Raw genomic sequence first — 18,779 nt, 5'->3', positions numbered from 1 at the left:
TTTGTGGACACATCTAGAATGTACTCAAACCGAATACAGAAATTAAAATTTTAAAGTTCAGGTGAGTTTTGAACTCACGACCCTCCATGCAGCCACTACACCACTAGCTACTTAGCTTCTTCTGCGATGATATCACTTTAAGTACTTGCTACAGGTTTTTCCTGAATAATAATATGCCATGAAAAAAAGAAATGTGTAAAATTACACCAGTTCTGTATGGTGGCCAATATGAAGCCATCATTCCATTTGCCGGCAAAGAGTTGAAGGCTCTCAACAATAGACCTTCATTTCATAATACTAGCAGTATATCAACATTTTTACTCAATGATTAGGACAAATTTCAACCTTTCGCATAGAATCGCATATGGAAGCATTGTGAGTAGCTATATATTGGTCAGTCATGCAAAACTGTATCTAATAGATTATCTTAACATGTGATAAGCTGGAGATTTGGAAAGGAAGACTCAACCTTTGCAGATCATCTTTTAACAGAAAACCACTCATAGGATGTAGAATGTGAAGTTTCACATTCTGTAAAGCATTATGACACTTCTGGAAATATTGAAATCAGCCAACATGACAAAATGTTAGCTTAGTACTAAATGATCAAACTATTTTCAGTTTCCGCAATTTTAAATAAAGTTATAATTATTAGATTGAAATTGTAACTTTAAAATTATTTGTCATCATTTGTTAAATGTACTGTTTTCTTTTTTAATGTAATTATTTCTGCATGACAAAAATGTAATACTTTCCTATGTAAACACTCTACATGATCTTTTTTGTACCTTCCTTGTAAGTCACATATGACCTTACGTGTTTTTGCAACATCTCTCACCTGAAGATAGCCTAAGAAGCCAAAAACTGGTTTGAACCAAATAAAATTTTGCAGGACATCAGGAAGTGTTTTCTATTTAATACAAGTTATTCTTCTCCTTGTATATTATGTATGAGCAATAAAGAAAGTAAAGCTATTGTACTGGCACTGTGTGTGCTACTGAAAAAAATCAACAGTCTCATCTATGCAGAAAGTAATAATAAAGAACAATGGGATGCTTTTATTCATACCTGTTACTGATTCAGAGTTGCAGGCTAAAGTGGCTGGTGGTGTTAGCAGTGAATTCAGCCATTTTATGAAGTGTCTTTCACATGCATCAACCCACTGTTGATCATAATACGCATTCCATGTCAGAAATGGATCAAGAGAAGAAACAGGAATATTTGGATTTATAACGTTTCCAATAAATGTTGCCATGTTAGTTATGTCTTCACATTTCACTCTCTTCTGTGCCACCTTCTTCTTGTGATCCACAACAACAACACCTCCAGCAATATTATTCTCTGTAGTTGCATGACCCCGATGTATGCCAGTACTTTCTTTCAGGGCTTGCTTGACACCTGAAGAACAACAAATAAGTGTCATCACACTGTCTCTGAAACAGATTAGTCTGACAATGGAAAATCCAGGCTGGAATAATGACAATATTATGAATATTCCTAATATTGTCACAGACTGATCTGAAGTAGCAACTTGCAAGAATGCATTTAAGGATGAACTACTATGTTGACTTTTACATAGTGTACAAAAAGCAAAACTATATATTAACTGTTTTACCTATCACTACATGAAACTAATCGTGCTATTTACTGAGGTGCAACCCGTAGTGTTATGAGACAGCCAAAGTCACTTCTACTTCCAGTCATCTCTATCATAATCTGTGTGGATTTCAGAAATGCCTGCTGTGAAATCAAGCTTACTACTCCTTTTTCCAAAGTGCCAACAGTAAGAATATAATGGCAATCATGTACAGGCTGCATGAATCTGTATGGCTTTTGATACAGTTCTGCGTTAGTGATTAACCCAGTATGTTCAAAGCTAAGGCAGTACTGGATAAGAAATGCCACTGGATCACGGATTTGAAGTTAAGCAGGATTCATTACAGAATGGTACAGAAACCTAATCAGAAGCATAAGTAACATCAGACATATTTTACTCAATTGCTACAGGACTACAGAATGTACACACAACACACAGTACTGACAGGTGTGGTTAAGTAGACCGAAAACTTCAAAAAATATTAATGTTAAGTAACTACACATTGGTGGTGATAATTATTCTATTTCGGCGAGTGCAGGTGTTTGCCTGCAGGGGAACAGCAACTGTAAGAAAATGAAACTGTGGAGCAGCTGTAAGTTACATTTAGCTTGTGGCTGTTTCACAGTTTTAATATTTTATTTTAATAATTGTATTTACAATTTGAAAGGTCTACATTTGTGACGATGGCTGAATGCACAATATTCCCAACATCTAACTAAATACTAATTCTTTTTGGTAGGAGAGATCTTTTAACCTTTTTAATGAGCTTAAACTTTTATTCACATAACTGTCATAAAACAACACATGTGCCTACACCTTACGCATTTCGTGCACTGGCCCTCCCCATTTACGATTGCTTTACTTGAGCAATTTGTTAATTATAAAGTTGTTTAAGAAACTGACTGAGCATGCTACAGGAGAGAATGTACCGACAGAAAGGAAGTGGGTTAGATGTACAGATACAAATTTATGGATTTTATGGAATATGAAGTAGACATGTAAGTACAGCACTATGGCAATTAATCTAATTACAGACTGAATTCGCTGTGTATACACTATACAACTATACAAACATGTTATGAAGAAGAACTATATAAACTAATTTTAAACATCAAATTTGTGAATGCTCATGACATCTATACTACAAATTTTTTAACGAAGTGTGGACAGTGGTATGCATTACACGTTTCCTCCATTACAAAATTGTTCTACAACAAAATCTTTTATATTTCCAAAATATCTATTTCTATAAAAATTGAGTAGGGTACGAACTTTCTTCAAAAAAGGGAAGGGGGAGAAGACAAGACAAACTGAAGGAAAGAAAAGGAACAAAAAATAAACCACTTTGATCAGTAATTTAGATATAAGAATTAGCAGCAGGCTTATCTGATGAGGTTATAAAATGTTGCTGACAAAAGGATGATGTATGTGTGTGTGTGTGTGTGTGTGCACACACCATCCAGTACACAAAATCCCAGATGACTCTTGGGCACACATGTGGGACCTTAGAGCAATAACAACTGTTACCATGACTATACTTCATTATTTCATAAATAAACATTATATAAAATAACACACATTCAAATTAATTATTCGCTTAAAAAATTACTACAGTATTATCATAACCACACCTGACACAGTGACTCAAAACCAACAACAGAGTAACAGCTGGTAATTGAAAGATTTCACCCACATTTAATGTTTCCAACACCCCCATTAAAATATAAACATAGTATATAATACAAAGCTCAGGTTGGCCAATGTGGTTTCTTTCTCTTCCTATAGCACCATGGGTATCATGTCTCCACTTTGACACACTCTTCACACCATTCAGGTCATACCAGTGCAGTGGATATAGCATAAAGGTTATTAAATTCATTTAAAGGAAATATTTTCTTTTATTGTATGTACATAAGCTTAATGTAGTAAGCATTATTAATACTCCGAATAACCTGGTAGTGGGGTCTTCTGACTACCATGTTTTGCACAAAACGAAGATTATCAATGCTGACGGATTAGCAATCATCCCGAAACTGAAGAACAGCTCATGAATATTGTACCTTCATACTGGGTAATATTACGCGTTTCACGACATGAAAATATTACAGTAATAATTGGTAGCATTCAACAGCAATATTTGCCCTACACACAACTCAAACACACGCTCTCATCATTAGGTTGTAGAACTTGGTTCATGAGCTTAAAATGCTAAAAGTCTGCCAACGCAATTGCAGAATTCACAAAATGAAGTGGAATAACAACACTTTGATCTATGTGTCCTCATCTTACATTGAAATCAACAATTTCTGTCAATGGCCATCCAATCTCACCCCACACTGCACCAGGCCATGTCCTGCTGATCTGCTGTGGTCTCCAGGATTGCCAAGCTGACACTAATGTAGAGCTCAAGGAGCTGCTGCGAACTGACACGTCTACTGCATTACAGCATAAGCACAGTTATTTGCTCAATCATTATGCTACTCTGCTGGTCACCTAAGTTTTCCTCATAAGTTTATAGTCAACTCACAGGTACTTTTTCAGAGGCACTGCAAATTTATGATTAAGTATCAGCCTTAAAAAAATTCTACGAAGACATTAAGAAACCTCACCCCATTGTTATTACTTTGTGCATTCAGAATATTGTTATATTTCTTTTCATTGATGGTGATAGCTCCAATTCTTCAATCAAGTCAAGTTTCCTCCCTTCCTTTTCTAAATCAAAGATTTCCAAGTCTTCTTCAATTCGCTTAAGGGGATGACCTGTTTGTCATACCTGGTTCACAACAGCTGATTTATCATAATTACCAAGTCTGAATGTTCCTCATATCTGATCGAAAATGTTCTTCCCGTCTGTCCGACGTACTTTGCATCAAAGGATATACACTGAGTTTTATAAACTCCGGATCTATCAAACTATTTTTACATTTTTACCGACATGTTTCAGGTAATACCTCACTAGACTGTTTGTCTGGAACACTTAACACAATGCAGTTTAAAAATATTGATGACCTTCGGCGAGACTGTTCCATAATACAGCATAAAGACCCTTATTATTTCTTCACTCAGTTTATTCGTTTCTGTTCTTATTACCTTCACACAGCAATTTGTTAATGATATTTACATTGTAACCATAATTAATCACTACATTCTTAATGATAGTTGTCTGTCTCTATCCTTCCTGCCCACTGCCATGGTGACAGCCTTGTGAACTAAACTACGAAAGGCAGCTTTTTTATAAACCCAAGGGTGGCACGAATCACACCATCTGTTGTTCTCGGTTTCCTGTGAATGATAAATATGCGCATATTGCCCTTCCTTTTAATTTTCAAATTGGGGAATTGTAAACTGCCATCAGGTTCATGCTTCGTGGTGAACTCAATGTTCCTCTGGGCATCTAACTTTTTTACAATTTCTTCTATATCTTCCACAGAATTCTCCACAAGCAACAATGTATCACCTACATAACATTTCTAACACACAACTTTACCCATAATGGCTTTGTCAGATTTTAAAGCTTTATATTTTGGGTCACTGATAAAAGTATCAGCCATAGTTCTTGAAATGCTGGATGCTGTGGCTAAACCATTCTTTCAAATACAAATTTTATTAAAGGTGAAATAGTTAAAATTTGTAATCAGCTGTAAGAGTTCATTGAACTGAATGGTCTCTTGCCTGGAAGTTTTACTGTATTTGAGGAAATTTTTTCTATCGTTTATCAACAGTATAGATTTTTATTACATTTTATTTTGTGAATGTTGCGATTGTGATGATAAACTTTTTAGTGTTTTAACCTCATGAACTCACTTTTTAAATGTGACGAGAGCGTTGTTCTCAAAGCACATCATTGAGTTGTTGGTAGGACAAATATTATGTTTGAATGCTACCAATTACTGTAAAAACAAGACAACCGTTACCTCACATTCAAAATGGATAATATTAAATGAAAATATTGGTCGACACTTAAGATAAAGTACATAAAAAGAAGCATAATGGGCGAATATGTCCAGCATGGCACACAAACATAGTGTGCAGCACAGGCACTCTGAAATCTATCCACAGAGGTGTTTTTGCCATACAAAATACCAAAAAGGTTTACACATCTTGTAACATATGGCCACTTGAATAAGAAAAGGGCCTCTCATAAAACTATTTTTCTTTATTGCAAATGCGAGAGTTTAATGCCCGACAGCATTGAGGTCATTAGGGACAAATGCAAACAGCTTACATGAAAACATTTTGTATTATAGAATAAATTTCTTTTATTTTTTTCAATGATCATGAAACCTTTATATTACATTCTTCACCATATCATTAACGACAGAAAATGGTTGTTACAGTGAAAATTGTATTCCAGGAGTAGCTTTGGTAGACAGAAGTTGTGACTTATTGTGTCTTAACTGGGCTCGAAGACTGCAACACATGCAGGCTACAGATTTTCAGTCCAAGAATTTTTGAAGCAAGCGCCTGAAACTGGCTGTGTACCGCAACATTTACGGAGCGACAGCATTTCCTTCATTACCAGCACTGGAACTGCTGGTTTACTGATCATCTTCATCAACATATCACCTGTCTACTTAACTAACTCCATCATCTTATGTCAGGTTCAAACAGAAGGCATGCTACGCATGTATGTGAGGAAGAAATTTTTGGGGGTTCTTTAGCCTTGCCTCTGATACTCCTCCTTTCTCCCCCTCCTTTTCTATGGATATAACACCATAGACTTTGGCATGCTCACAGCTTATGGTGACCCATAAGCCTATCAAGGCTCATGCTTTCCCAGTTTTCAGAATCACCTGCAAAGTATTTGCGTTTGATTACCATTGGATGGGTATGTTCTGTACGAAGCCTCTTAATTTGCAGCCATTTTATTTGTCGTACATTAGTAGTGTTTTTCATTCATGGCAGTGTCTTTAATCCATTCAGCAAGTAACAGTCATTAACCTGTATTCTCAATTTTGATTTTGGCATAAGCAGGGTCTCAAATGCAGTGACAGACAGAAGCGCACACACACACACACACACACACACACACACACACACACACACAGGCACAGACAGACATTTGTAAAGGCAAAGAGTTGCCTTGACAAATGTAGGTGTGCTGCTAGATTTGTTACCAGTAGGATCCGTCAGCACCCAAATGATACAGACATGCTACATGAACTCAAATGGGAATTATTGGAGGGAAAATATTGAAATTTCAGAAATTACTGTTGAGAAAGTTTAGAGAACAGACTTTGCAGTTGATTGCAGAACAATTCTACTGCCACCAATGAACATTTTGTGTATGGACATCAAAAACAAGAGAAATTAGTCTTCCTAAGAAGGCATACAAACACTCTTGTTCCCCTTCACTACATTTGCGAGCAGAATAGGCAATGGAACGACTATTAGCAGTGCAAGAAACCCTCCAACATACATCAAATGGTGGCTTACAGAGTACATGCATTTTCATACGTATATTTGAAGATGTACATGTAAAAACAACAATGGAGGAAAAGACAGATTGCTACTTACCATAAAGACGACATGTTAAATTGCAGACAGACACTGTTAAAAGACACTTACACATAAGCTTTTGGTCTTTGCCAGAAAATGAATGAGAAACACACACCATTCATTCACACATACAAGCACACCTTAAACACACATGACTGCCAACTCTGGCAGCTCGGATCAGAATGCAACTACATGGAATGGAAGCAGCAGTCTGGAAGGGACATGAAAGAGGAAGGGATAACAGTATATGAGTGGGGGGAGGGAGCAATGCTGTCTGGCAGAGTGTGCAGGAACTAGGGGGGACTACAATGTCTACATGCTATTTTCTTTAAAACTGACATGGTGAGAACATGTCTGTGTACAATTAATGTAGGTTGATTCTTACAAAGAAGAAGACACCAACCAGCCACTATTAATAATGCTATTAACAGCATTATTTATTTAAATAAATACCATTATTAATAGTGGCTGGTTGCTGTCTTCTTCTTTGTAAGAATCAACGTACATTAATAGAATATCTACAGGCTCAGCTACAGGAGGTTGTAGGCAAGCGAGGTGGGGAAAATAAAGTGAAAACGGAGAGGAGAGGGGAAAAAATGGGCAATTACATTGCCAGAGGGTGGCAATAAAAGACGACGGGAAATGAAAAAGGAGGGGAAATGTTAGGACATAGGGTGGAAACTGTTGGGTGGAGAGTGCGAGGACAGTACGTAATTGTAGATTGAGGCCGGCATAACTACGGAAGCGGAGACTGTGCTTTAAGGTTAACTCCTATCTGCACTGTTCAGGAAAGCCGGTGGTGGAGGGGAAGATCCAGGTGCTTCAGGTAGCGAAGCAGCTGTTTAAATCAAACTTGTTACATTCAGCTTTGTGTTGTGACAAACGGTGGGGTGGTCTACTTTGCTCTTGGCCACAGTTCGTCGGTGGCCGGTCATCATTGACAGCTGGTTGGTAGTCATACCAATATGCAAAGCTGTGCAGTGATTGCAGCAGAGCTATTAAATGACATGACTGCTTTCCCAGGTGGCCCAGCCCCTAATGGGTTAGTATAAACCTGTGACAGGATTGGAACTGGAAGTGCTGATTGGGTGGATTGGGCAGGTATTGCACTTGGGTCTTTCACAGGGATATGATCCTTGTGGCAAGGGGTTGGGACTGAGAGTGGCGTAAGGCTGGACTATGACATTGTTGAGGTTGGGTGGGTGACGGAACACCAATTTAGAGGGAGTGGGAAGAATCTCAGGTAGGATGTTTCTCATTTCAGGCATGATGGTAGATAATCAAAGCCCTGGTGAAGGATGTGATTCAGTTTTTTCAGTCCGAGGTGGTATTGGGTGATGAAGGGGGCACTCCTTTGAGGCTGGTTCTTGGGGTGGTGGGAGGATTGGGGGTTAAGGGGAAATGGCATGGGAGACATAATTGCAGACTAAGTCTGGGGGATATTTCCTGTCTGTGAAGGGGTTGGTGAGAATCTCAGCATACTAGGCAAGGAGTTCTTGTCACAGCAGATACACTCTCCCCAGGTGGCCTGGCTGCATGGGAGGAATTTTTTGGTGTGGAAGGGTTGACAGTTGCCGAAATGTTAAGTAGTATTGGTGATTGGAGGGTTTAATGTGGACAGAGGTGCTCATGGAACCATCAGAGAGAAAATAGTCATTATCTAGGAAGGTGCCACACCAGGTTGAGGAGGACCAGATGAACTGGATAGGAAATAAAGTGCTGAGGTAGTGAAGGATGAAGATAGGGTGCCTTGGCATGACCATGAAGGCATCATCAATGAACCTGAAAAGACTTGGGGTTTGTCATTTTGGGAATTCACAAAGGTCTCCTCTAGATGATCCATAAACAGGTTATCTATGAGGGTGCCAATGGCTGTGTCACAGATTTGTTTATATTCCTTCTTCCCCTCACAGGAAAAGTAGTTGTTGGTTTAGATAAAATTAGTATGGTGTATGAGAAATGAGGTACTTGGTTTGGAGTCTGAACAATATTGGGAAAGGTAGTGTTCGAGTGACCATAGGCTTGAAGGATGTTTGTGTATAGGGAGGTGGCACCAAGAGTGACAAGAAGGAATCCTAGAGGTGTGCATGGTGGAGAGTCAGTGAAGGAAGTGGTGGGTATCTTTGATGTGGGAGGCTAAATTACAGGCATTTGGTTGGAGGTGTTGGTCAATGAGGGCCAGAATTCTTTCAGTGGGGCACAACAACCTGCCACAATGTGGCATCCAAGATTGTTGAGTTTGTGGATTTTGGGGAGCACGCAGAAGATGGGTGTGCGGGGTATGAGGGTGAGGAGGGAAACAGATTCAGGTGAGAGGTTCTTGGAAGGGTCAAAGGCTTTAGGCAGGAATCAGTGGTTATGTTGGACTCCTGGTATGGGATCACTCTCGCAGATTTTATAGGTGGAAGACAGGCAGAGGCCTTCTACGAGGTAGTCATAGCAATTCATGACAAAAAAGGTGGGACTTTTTTCTCCAGGTAGGATTATTAGGACAGTATTTGTTTTGAGGTTGTGTAGGGAAATTCCTCCTTCTGCTGAAAGAATGGTGTTCTGAGAGAGGGACCTGGTGAAGAAAGAGGAGGCTAAGTTGTACGTAAGGAATTCCTGGAAGGCAACCCGCAGTTGGTTAGGTGGCAGCAGAGGAGGATCACAGCTGGATGGTGGTATTAACTGGGATGGGCAGAGTTCAATGTTGGAATTAGGTTGGCTTTGGTTGGAGGGATTGGTGCCACAGAAGTGTTTCCATTGCAGGGGTCAGGAAAAGGCAAGTAGCTTTCTGACAAGTCCAGTGAGGTTATACTTGTGTGTAGGGATGAAGGTGAGGCCTTTTGATAGGCACAGTCACCCAGGGCCACGTATCTACAGTGACTCCCTTGCCCAGTATGCAGATGATCTCACAAAGGCTTTCACATATAGCCAGTATCCCCCATATCTAGGCCATAAACATATCTCTTATGCCATTGGCTCTCACACCCCCAATCCTCCCACCACCCGAAGAACCAGCCACAAATGCCTACCCCCTTCATCACCAAATAATATCCTCTCGGGACTGGAACAACTGAATCACATTCTTCACCAGAGCTGCAGTTAGCTTTCATCATGCCTGAAATGAGAGACATTCTACCTGAGATTCTTCCCACCCGTTCTACATTGGTGTTTCATAACCCACCCAACTGCAACAATGTCCTAATCCATCCTTATATCACTCCCAGTCTCTACTCCTTGCCACAAAGATCATATACCAGTGGAAGACCAAGACTTGCCCAATCCACCCAACCAGCACTTCCAATGCCAGTCTTGCCACAGGTTTATACTAGCCCATTAGAGGCCGGGCTTCTTTTAAAATTTCTGGTGCAATCAATGCAAATCTTTTTATGCTGGTATGACTACCAATCAGCTGTCCACCAGAATGAACAGCCACTGACATACTGTGGTCATGAGCAGAGTAGACCGCTCTGTGGTACAACATACAAGCTTGGCTTCAATGTCTGCTGCACTACCTGAAGCATCTGGATGCTATCCTCCACCAGCTTTTCTGAATTTCATTTTTATTTTACATGTCTAGTTCCATAGGACCAAATTGAAGAGCATATCTCCAAGTTCATGGAATGTGTCAGTACATGAAATTACAATGTTAAAATTATAACAGATAAGATAAAGTGTTTTTGAACCCAAAACAGACAAGCCGTAAGTTTATGTAAACGCAATCAACAAAATAACACAAGAATCAGCTTAATTTTTCATGGAACTCCTTGACAGAATAGAAGGGGTGACCCATATAGAAACATTCCACATAGGAAAAATATATTAAAAACAAAGATTCCAAGACTTACCAAGCGGGAAAGAGCCGGTAGATAGGCACAATAAAAAAACACACAAACACACACACAAAATTTCGAGCTTTCGCAACCGGCGGTTGCTTAGTCAGGAAAGAGGAAAGAAGAAGGAAAGATGAAAGGATGTGGGTTTTAAGGGAGAGGGTAAGGAGTCATTCCAATCCTGGGAGCAGAAAGACTTACCTTAGGGGAAAAAAAAAGGATGGAGAAAAGGATAGGTATATCTCGCGCACGCGCACACACACACACACACACACACACACACACACACACACACACACACATCCATCCGCACATACACAGACACAAGCAGACATATTTAAAGGCAAAGAGTAAGGGCAGAGATGTCAGTCGAGGCGGAAGTACAGAGGCAAAGAAGTTGTTGAAAGACAGGTGAGGTATGAGCGGCGGCAACTTGAAATTAGCGGAGGTTGAGGCCAGGCGGATATCGAGAAGAGAGGATATACTGAAGGGCGAGTTCCCATCTCCGGAGTTCGGATAGGTTGGTGTTGGTGGGAAGTATCCAGATAACTCGGACGGTGTAACACTGTGCCAAGATGTGCTGGCCGTGCATCAAGGCATGTTTAGCCACAGGGTGATCTTCATTACCAACAAACACTGTCTGCCTGTGTCCATTCATGCGAATGGACAGTTTGTTGCTGGTCATTCCCACATAGAAAGCGTCACAGTGTAGGAAGGTCAGTTGGTAAATCACGTGGGTGCTTTCACACGTAGCTCTCCCTTTGATCGTGTACACCTTCCGGGTTACAGGACTGGAGTAGGTGGTGGTGGGAGGGTGCATAGGACCGGTTTTACACCGGGGGCGGTTGCAAGGGTAGGAGCCAGAGGGTAGGGAAGGTGGTTTGGGGATTTCATAGGGATGAACCAAGAGGTTACGAAGGTTAGGTGGACAGCGGAAAGACACTCTTGGTGGAGTGGGGAGGATTTCATGAAGAATGGATCTCATTTCGGGGCAGGATTTTAGGAAGTCGTATCCCTGCTGGAGAGCCACATTCAAGGTCTGATCCAGTCCCGGGAAGTATTCTGTTATAAGTGGGGCACTTTTGGGGTTCTTCTGTGAGAGGTTCTGGGTTTGAGGGGATGAGGAAGTGGCTCTGGTTATCTGCTTCTGTACCAGGTTGGGAGGGTAGTTGCGGGATGCGAAAACTGTTTTCAGGTTGTTGGTGTAATGGTCGAGGGATTCAGGACTGGAGCAGATTCGTTTGCCACGAAGGCCTAGGCTGTAGGGAAGGGACAGTTTGATATGGAATGGGTGGCAGCTGTCATAATGGAGGTACTGTTGCTTGTTGGTGGGTTTGATGTGGACAGATGGAGGTCAACGACAAGGAAAGTGGCATGGGATTTGGAGTAGGACCAGGTGAATCTGATGGAACCAAAGGAGTTGAGGTTGGAGAGGAAATTCTGGAGTTGTTCTTCACTGTGAGTCCAGATCATGAAGATGTCATCAATAAATCTGTACCAAACTTTGGGTTGGCAGGCTTGGGTAACCAAGAAGGCTTCCTCTAAGCGACCCATAAATAGGTTGGCATACGAGGGGGCCATCCTGGTACCCATGGCTGTTCCCTTTAATTGTTGGTATGTCTGGCCTTCAAAAGTGAAGAAGTTGTGGGTCAGGATGAAGCTGGCTAAGGTGACGAGGAAAGAGGTTTTAGGTAGGGTGGCAGGTGATCGGCGTGAAAGGAAGTGCTCCATTGCAGCGAGGCCCTGGACGTGCGGGATATTTGTGTACAGGGAAGTGGCATCAATGGTTACAAGGATGGTTTCCGGGGGTAGCAGACTGGGTACGGATTCCAGGCGTTCGAGAAAGTGGTTGCTGTCTTTGATGAAGGATGGGAGACTGCTTGTAATGGGTTGAAGGTGTTGATCTACGTAGGCAGAGATACGTTCTGTGGGGGCTTGGTAACCAGCTACAATGGGGCGGCCAGGATGTTTGGGCTTGTGAATTTTAGGAAGTAGGTAGAAGGTAGGAGTGCGAGGTGTCGGTGGGGTGAGGAGTTTGATGGAGTCAGGTGAAAGGTTTTGTAGGGGGCCTAAGGTTCTGAGGATTCCTTGAAGCTCCGCCTGGACATCAGGAATGGGATTACCTCGGCAAACTTTGTATGTAGAGTTGTCTGAAAGCTGACGCAGTCCCTCAGCCACATACTCCCGACGATCAAGTACCACGGTCGTGGAACCCTTGTCAGCCGGAAGAATGATGATGGATCGGTCAGCTTTCAGATCACGGATAGCCTGGGATTCGGCTGTGGTGATGTTGGGAGTAGGATTAAGGTTTTTCAAGAAAGATTGAGAGGCAAGGCTGGAAGTGAGAAATTCCTGGAGGGTTTGGAGAGGGTGATTTTGAGGAAGAGGAGGTGGGTCCCGCTGTGATGGAGGACGGAACTGTTGCAGGCAGGGTTCAATTTGGATAGTGTCTTCGAAGAAAAACAATCCTGATCCCACTCCTAATGATCCAACTCCCCAAGACACTATCCAAATTGAACCCTGCCTGCAACAGTTCCGTCCTCCATCACAGCGGGACCCACCTCCTCTTCCTCAAAATCACCCTCTCCAAACCTTCCAGGAATTTCTCACTTCCAGCCTTGCCTCTCAATCATTCTTGAAAAACCTTAATCCTACTCCCAACATCACCACAGCCGAAGCCCAGGCTATCCGTGATCTGAAAGCTGACCGATCCATCATCATTCTTCCGGCTGACAAGGGTTCCACGACCGTGGTACTTGATCGTCGGGATTATGTGGCTGAGGGACTGCGTCAGCTTTCAGACAACTCTACATACAAAGTTTGCCGAGGTAATCCCATTCCTGATGTCCAGGCGGAGCTTCAAGGAATCCTCAGAACCTTAGGCCCCCTACAAAACCTTTCACCTAACTCCATCAAACTCCTCACCCCACCGACACCTCGCACTCCTACCTTCTACCTACTTCCTAAAATTCACAAGCCCAAACATCCTGGCCGCCCCATTGTAGCTGGTTACCAAGCCCCCACAGAACGTATCTCTGCCTACGTAGATCAACACCTACAACCCATTACAAGCAGTCTCCCATCCTTCATCAAAGACAGCAACCACTTTCTCGAACGCCTGGAATCCGTACCCAGTCTGCTACCCCCGGAAACCATCCTTGTAACCATTGATGCCACTTCCCTATACACGAATATCCCGCACATCCAGGGCCTCGCTGCAATGGAGCACTTCCTTTCACGCCGATCACCTGCCACCCTACCTAAAACCTCTTTCCTCGTCACCTTAGCCAGCTTCAATCCTGACCCACAACTTCTTCACTTTTGAAGGCCAGACATACCAACAATTAAAGGGAACAGCCATGGGTACCAGGATGGCCCCCTCGTATGCCAACCTATTTATGGGTCGCTTAGAGGAAGCCTTCTTGGTTACCCAAGCCTGCCAACCCAAAGTTTGGTACAGATTTATTGATGACATCTTCATGATCTGGACTCACAGTGAAGAACAACTCCAGAATTTCCTCTCCAACCTCAACTCCTTTGGTTCCATCAGATTCACCTGGTCCTACTCCAAATCCCATGCCACTTTCCTAGACGTTGACCTCCATCTGTCCAATGGCCAGCTGCACACATCCGTCCACATCAAACCCACCAACAAGCAACAGTACCTCCATTATGACAGCTGCCACCCATTCCATATCAAACGGTCCCTTCCCTACAGCCTAGGCCTTCGTGGCAAACGAATCTGCTCCAGTCCTGAATCCCTCGAGCATTACACCAACAACCTGAAAACAGCTTTCGCATCCCGCAACTACCCTCCCAACCTGGTACAGAAGCAGATAACCAGAGCCACTTCCTCATCCCCTCAAACCCAGAACCTCTCACAGAAGAACCCCAAAAGTGCCCCACTTGTGACAGAATACTTCCCGGGACTGGATCAGACCTTGAATGTGGCTCTCCAGCAGGGATACGACTTCCTAAAATCCTGCCCCAAAATGAGATCCATTCTTCATGAAATCCTCCCCACTCCACCAAGAGTGTCTTTCCGCTGTCCACCTAACCTTCGTAACCTCTTGGTTCATCCCTATGAAATCCCCAAACCACCTTCCCTACCCTCTGGCTCCTACCCTTGCAACCGCCCCCGGTGTAAAACCGGTCCTATGCACCCTCCCACCACCACCTACTCCAGTCCTGTAACCCGGAAGGTGTACACGATCAAAGGGAGAGCTACGTGTGAAAGCACCCACGTGATTTACCAACTGACCTTCCTACACTGTGACGCTTTCTATGTGGGAATGACCAGCAACAAACTGTCCATTCGCATGAATGGACACAGGCAGACAGTGTTTGTTGGTAATGAGGATCACCCTGTGGCTAAACATGCCTTGATGCACGGCCAGCACATCTTGGCGCAGTGTTACACCGTCCGAGTTATCTGGATACTTCCCACCAACACCAACCTATCCGAACTCCGGAGATGGGAACTCGCCCTTCAGTATATCCTCTCTTCTCGATATCTGCCAGGCCTCAACCTCCACTAATTTCAAGTTGCCGCCGCTCATACCTCACCTGTCTGAACAACTTCTTTGCCTCTGTACTTCCGCCTCGACTGACATCTCTGCCCTTACTCTTTGCCTTTAAATATGTCTGCTTGTGTCTGTGTATGTGCGGATGGATATGTGTGTGTGTGCGCGAGTGTACATCTGTCCTTTTTTTCCCCCAAGGGAAGTCTTTCCGCTCCCGGGATTGGAATGACTCCTTACCGTCTCCCTTAAAACCCACATCCTTTCGTCTTTCCCTCTCCTTCCTGAAGAAGCAACCATCGGTTGCGAAAGCTAGCAATTCTGTGTGTGTGTTTGTGTGTTTTGTTCATGTGCCTGTCTGCCAGCGCTTTCCCGCTTGGTAAGTCTTGGAATCTTTGTTTCTAATATATATTTCCCATGTGGAAGTTTCTTTCTATTTTATATATATATGAGAGGCCAATGTCAGAATACGCAGAATAATGAACAACAGTGGACAAGAGATTCGAGAACGTACACCACTTATCGTTCGAACCACTCGTTCCCGAGCCAAAAATATCCATTGAGAATGGGAAGAGTTACCTCAAAATATAAAACCCTAAATCGTAAACAACTGAAAATATGCAAAATAGATTACTTTTCAAGTCGAACTATAACTTACTTCAGATACCATTTGAATAGTAAAAATCACAGCATCAAGTCTTTGAACAAGATTCTAAATGTGGGCTTTCCACAACACTTTACTATCTATCTGAACACCTAACAATTACAGCTGCTCAGCTTCACTAATCATATGTCCCTTTGGTGTAATTAAAACATTGAGTTTTGATGAATTTTGTGTTACACTCTATACAAACTGAGTCTAATTGTGATTTATCATTAGTTTATTTTCAACAAGCCATGAACTTAATTCTCGAACTGCGCTATATGAAACAGTGCCAACGTTGCACACAAAACCTTTTATTACGAAGCTAGAGTCTTCAGCAAACAGAAATATTTCAGAATCACCTGTAATACTAGAGGGCATATCATTTATATAAATAAGGAACAGGAATGTCCCCAGCACTGATCCCTGGGGCACCCCCCATTTGACCATGTCCACTCAGGCCCCACATCATAGTGATTTTCAACACTGTGAATAATGACCTCTTGCTGTCTGTTGTTAAAGAAAGAGGTGAACCCACTGTGAGCTATTCTCCATATTCCACAATGTTCCAACTTCTGGAGCAATACTTTGTGATCAACTCAAACACCTTACTTAAATCAAAAAACATGCTTTGTATTAGAAACTTTTTGTTTAACTCATCCAGTACCTCACAGAGAAAAAGAGAATATAGAATTTTCAATTGTTAAACCACATCTACAACAGAACTGCACATCTGATAGCAAATTATGTGAAATAAAATGATGAACTATTCTCACACACACACACACACACACACACACACACACACACACACACAGCCTTTGTGATAACTTTAGCAAATACTGATTGCATAGAAATACATCTAAAATTGTCTCCATTATCCCTTCTTCCCTCTTTATATACAGCAGCTTCACTAGTGAGTACTTCAATCGTTCAGGAAACTGGTCATTCTTAAAGGAAAAATTACAAATATAGCTAAGTACAGGGCTAACATGTGCAGGCACCCCATCATATCTGTGAGTCCTTCATCTTCAGTGATTTAATTGTTGACTCCGTCTGCCCCTTGTCAGTATCATAGAGGAGTATTTCAGACATCAGTCTCAGAAAGGCATTTTCCAAGAGAGTTACATGATTCTTTGTAGAAACAGTTTTTATTTAATTCAGCAGCAATGCTCAGAAAGTGATTGCTAAATACTTTACATACATCTGACTTACCAGTAACAGAAACAGTTTCACTATGAACTGACTTTATATTGTCGACCTTGTGTTGCTGACCAGAGACCTTGTTCATGACTGACCATATGGTTTTAATTTTATCCTGTGAATTAGCTATTCAATTTGCATACCACATACTCTTTGCCTTCCTAGTAACCTCTTTAAGCCTGGTATAATACTGTCTGTGATGAGCTACTGTATCTCAATTGTGGCTACTGCTAATGTTTTCATATAATTCCCACTTTGTTCTGCATGGTATCCTTATCTCAGTAGTCAACCAACCAGACTGCTTTTACTGCTAGTATCTTGTTTAGAATGTTCTAATGGAGAGCAACTTTCAAAGAACATGAGAAATGTGTTATATTTGTCATTTATGTCACCTGCACTATAAACATCCTGCCACTCTTGTTCCTTAAGAAGGTTTAAAAAACACTATTGCCATAGGATTAGCTTTCACACAGTTTGTAATCACATATAACATTTGTTTAATTATAAAAACCTTTTTGTGTTAAAATTTATGCATCACGGTCTGAAAGGCCGTTCACCATTTTACTAGCAGAATAACCATCTAGTAATGAAGAATGAATCAAAATATTGTATACGGCTGTGCTGCTGTCCCCCTGCAGCCTGGTTGGAAACAAACACAGTCAGCATCAGAACATATGAATTTAGGATATCTTCCAACATCCTTTATCTTGCACAATCATACAAAATTAATATTGAAGTCATCACATGTAACTAATTTTTGGTACTTCCTATAAAGTGAATGAAAAACCCTCTCTAGCTTGAGCACAAATGCTCTGAAGGCAGAATTAGGGAATCTCTAAACAACAATTAAAAGTTTAATTTCATGAAATTCAACTGCCCACACTCAACATTCAAACACTTGTTCAGTGCAATGTCATGACATGTCTGTGGACTCAAAAATATTTTGTTCTTCTTTCTTTTTAACCATACATGGCCACCCCCCACTCTGCAAAGAACAGCTTGCAAAAGAGCCAGCTATCCTTGTAAAGGAAACCTCTGAATGGTCAAATTATTTAAATGGTGCTCTAATCTACCAATAATATCAGAGTCGACAATAGTTCACTAACTTTATCTCTAATACCTCATATTTTGATGGAATATGCTAATTCCTTCCCTTCTCATAGTTGGGAGTTATCCTTACAACACATTCTCTGCTCAAGTCACTATCCCATCGTTGTTCTATAACAACATACTATTCCCATACCCTCCACTCTACTGTTCCCAAACCCTCTGTCTACTCCCTCTTCCCCATTCTTGTCTCCCACACTCTTCGATTGCTGCCCTCCCCGCTCCTCTCAGCTTTCCCCACCTTTCTGCACACAACCTCCTGGCACTGTGCCTGTTGGCATTCTAGTCCCTGCACACACTACCAGACAGCACTCCTCTCCCCCATCCCCCGTCCATCCCACCTGTACACTGCTATCCCTTCCCCTCCCCTGCTCCCTCCAGATCACTGCTTC

General features: G+C 41.9%; 1 protein-coding gene across 3 annotated transcripts in view; it reads right to left on the bottom strand.

The window, feature by feature from the left end:
* LOC126284413 (protein abnormal spindle-like) overlaps positions 1–18,779 on the bottom strand; it is a 193,522-nt gene that overhangs the window by 92,643 nt on the left and 82,100 nt on the right. For all 3 annotated transcript variants that reach the window (XM_049983327.1, XM_049983328.1, XM_049983329.1), the window contains exon 7: positions 1,069–1,398. In XM_049983327.1, the coding sequence (XP_049839284.1) occupies positions 1,069–1,398 (330 nt within the window). The remainder of the gene's footprint in view (positions 1–1,068; positions 1,399–18,779) is intronic.

This window comes from Schistocerca gregaria, chromosome 8, assembly GCF_023897955.1.
Source record: "Schistocerca gregaria isolate iqSchGreg1 chromosome 8, iqSchGreg1.2, whole genome shotgun sequence".
NCBI lineage: Eukaryota > Metazoa > Arthropoda > Insecta > Orthoptera > Acrididae > Schistocerca > Schistocerca gregaria.
Note: the sequence above shows the minus strand (reverse complement) of the source record. Positions and strands in the feature narration are given on the sequence as shown.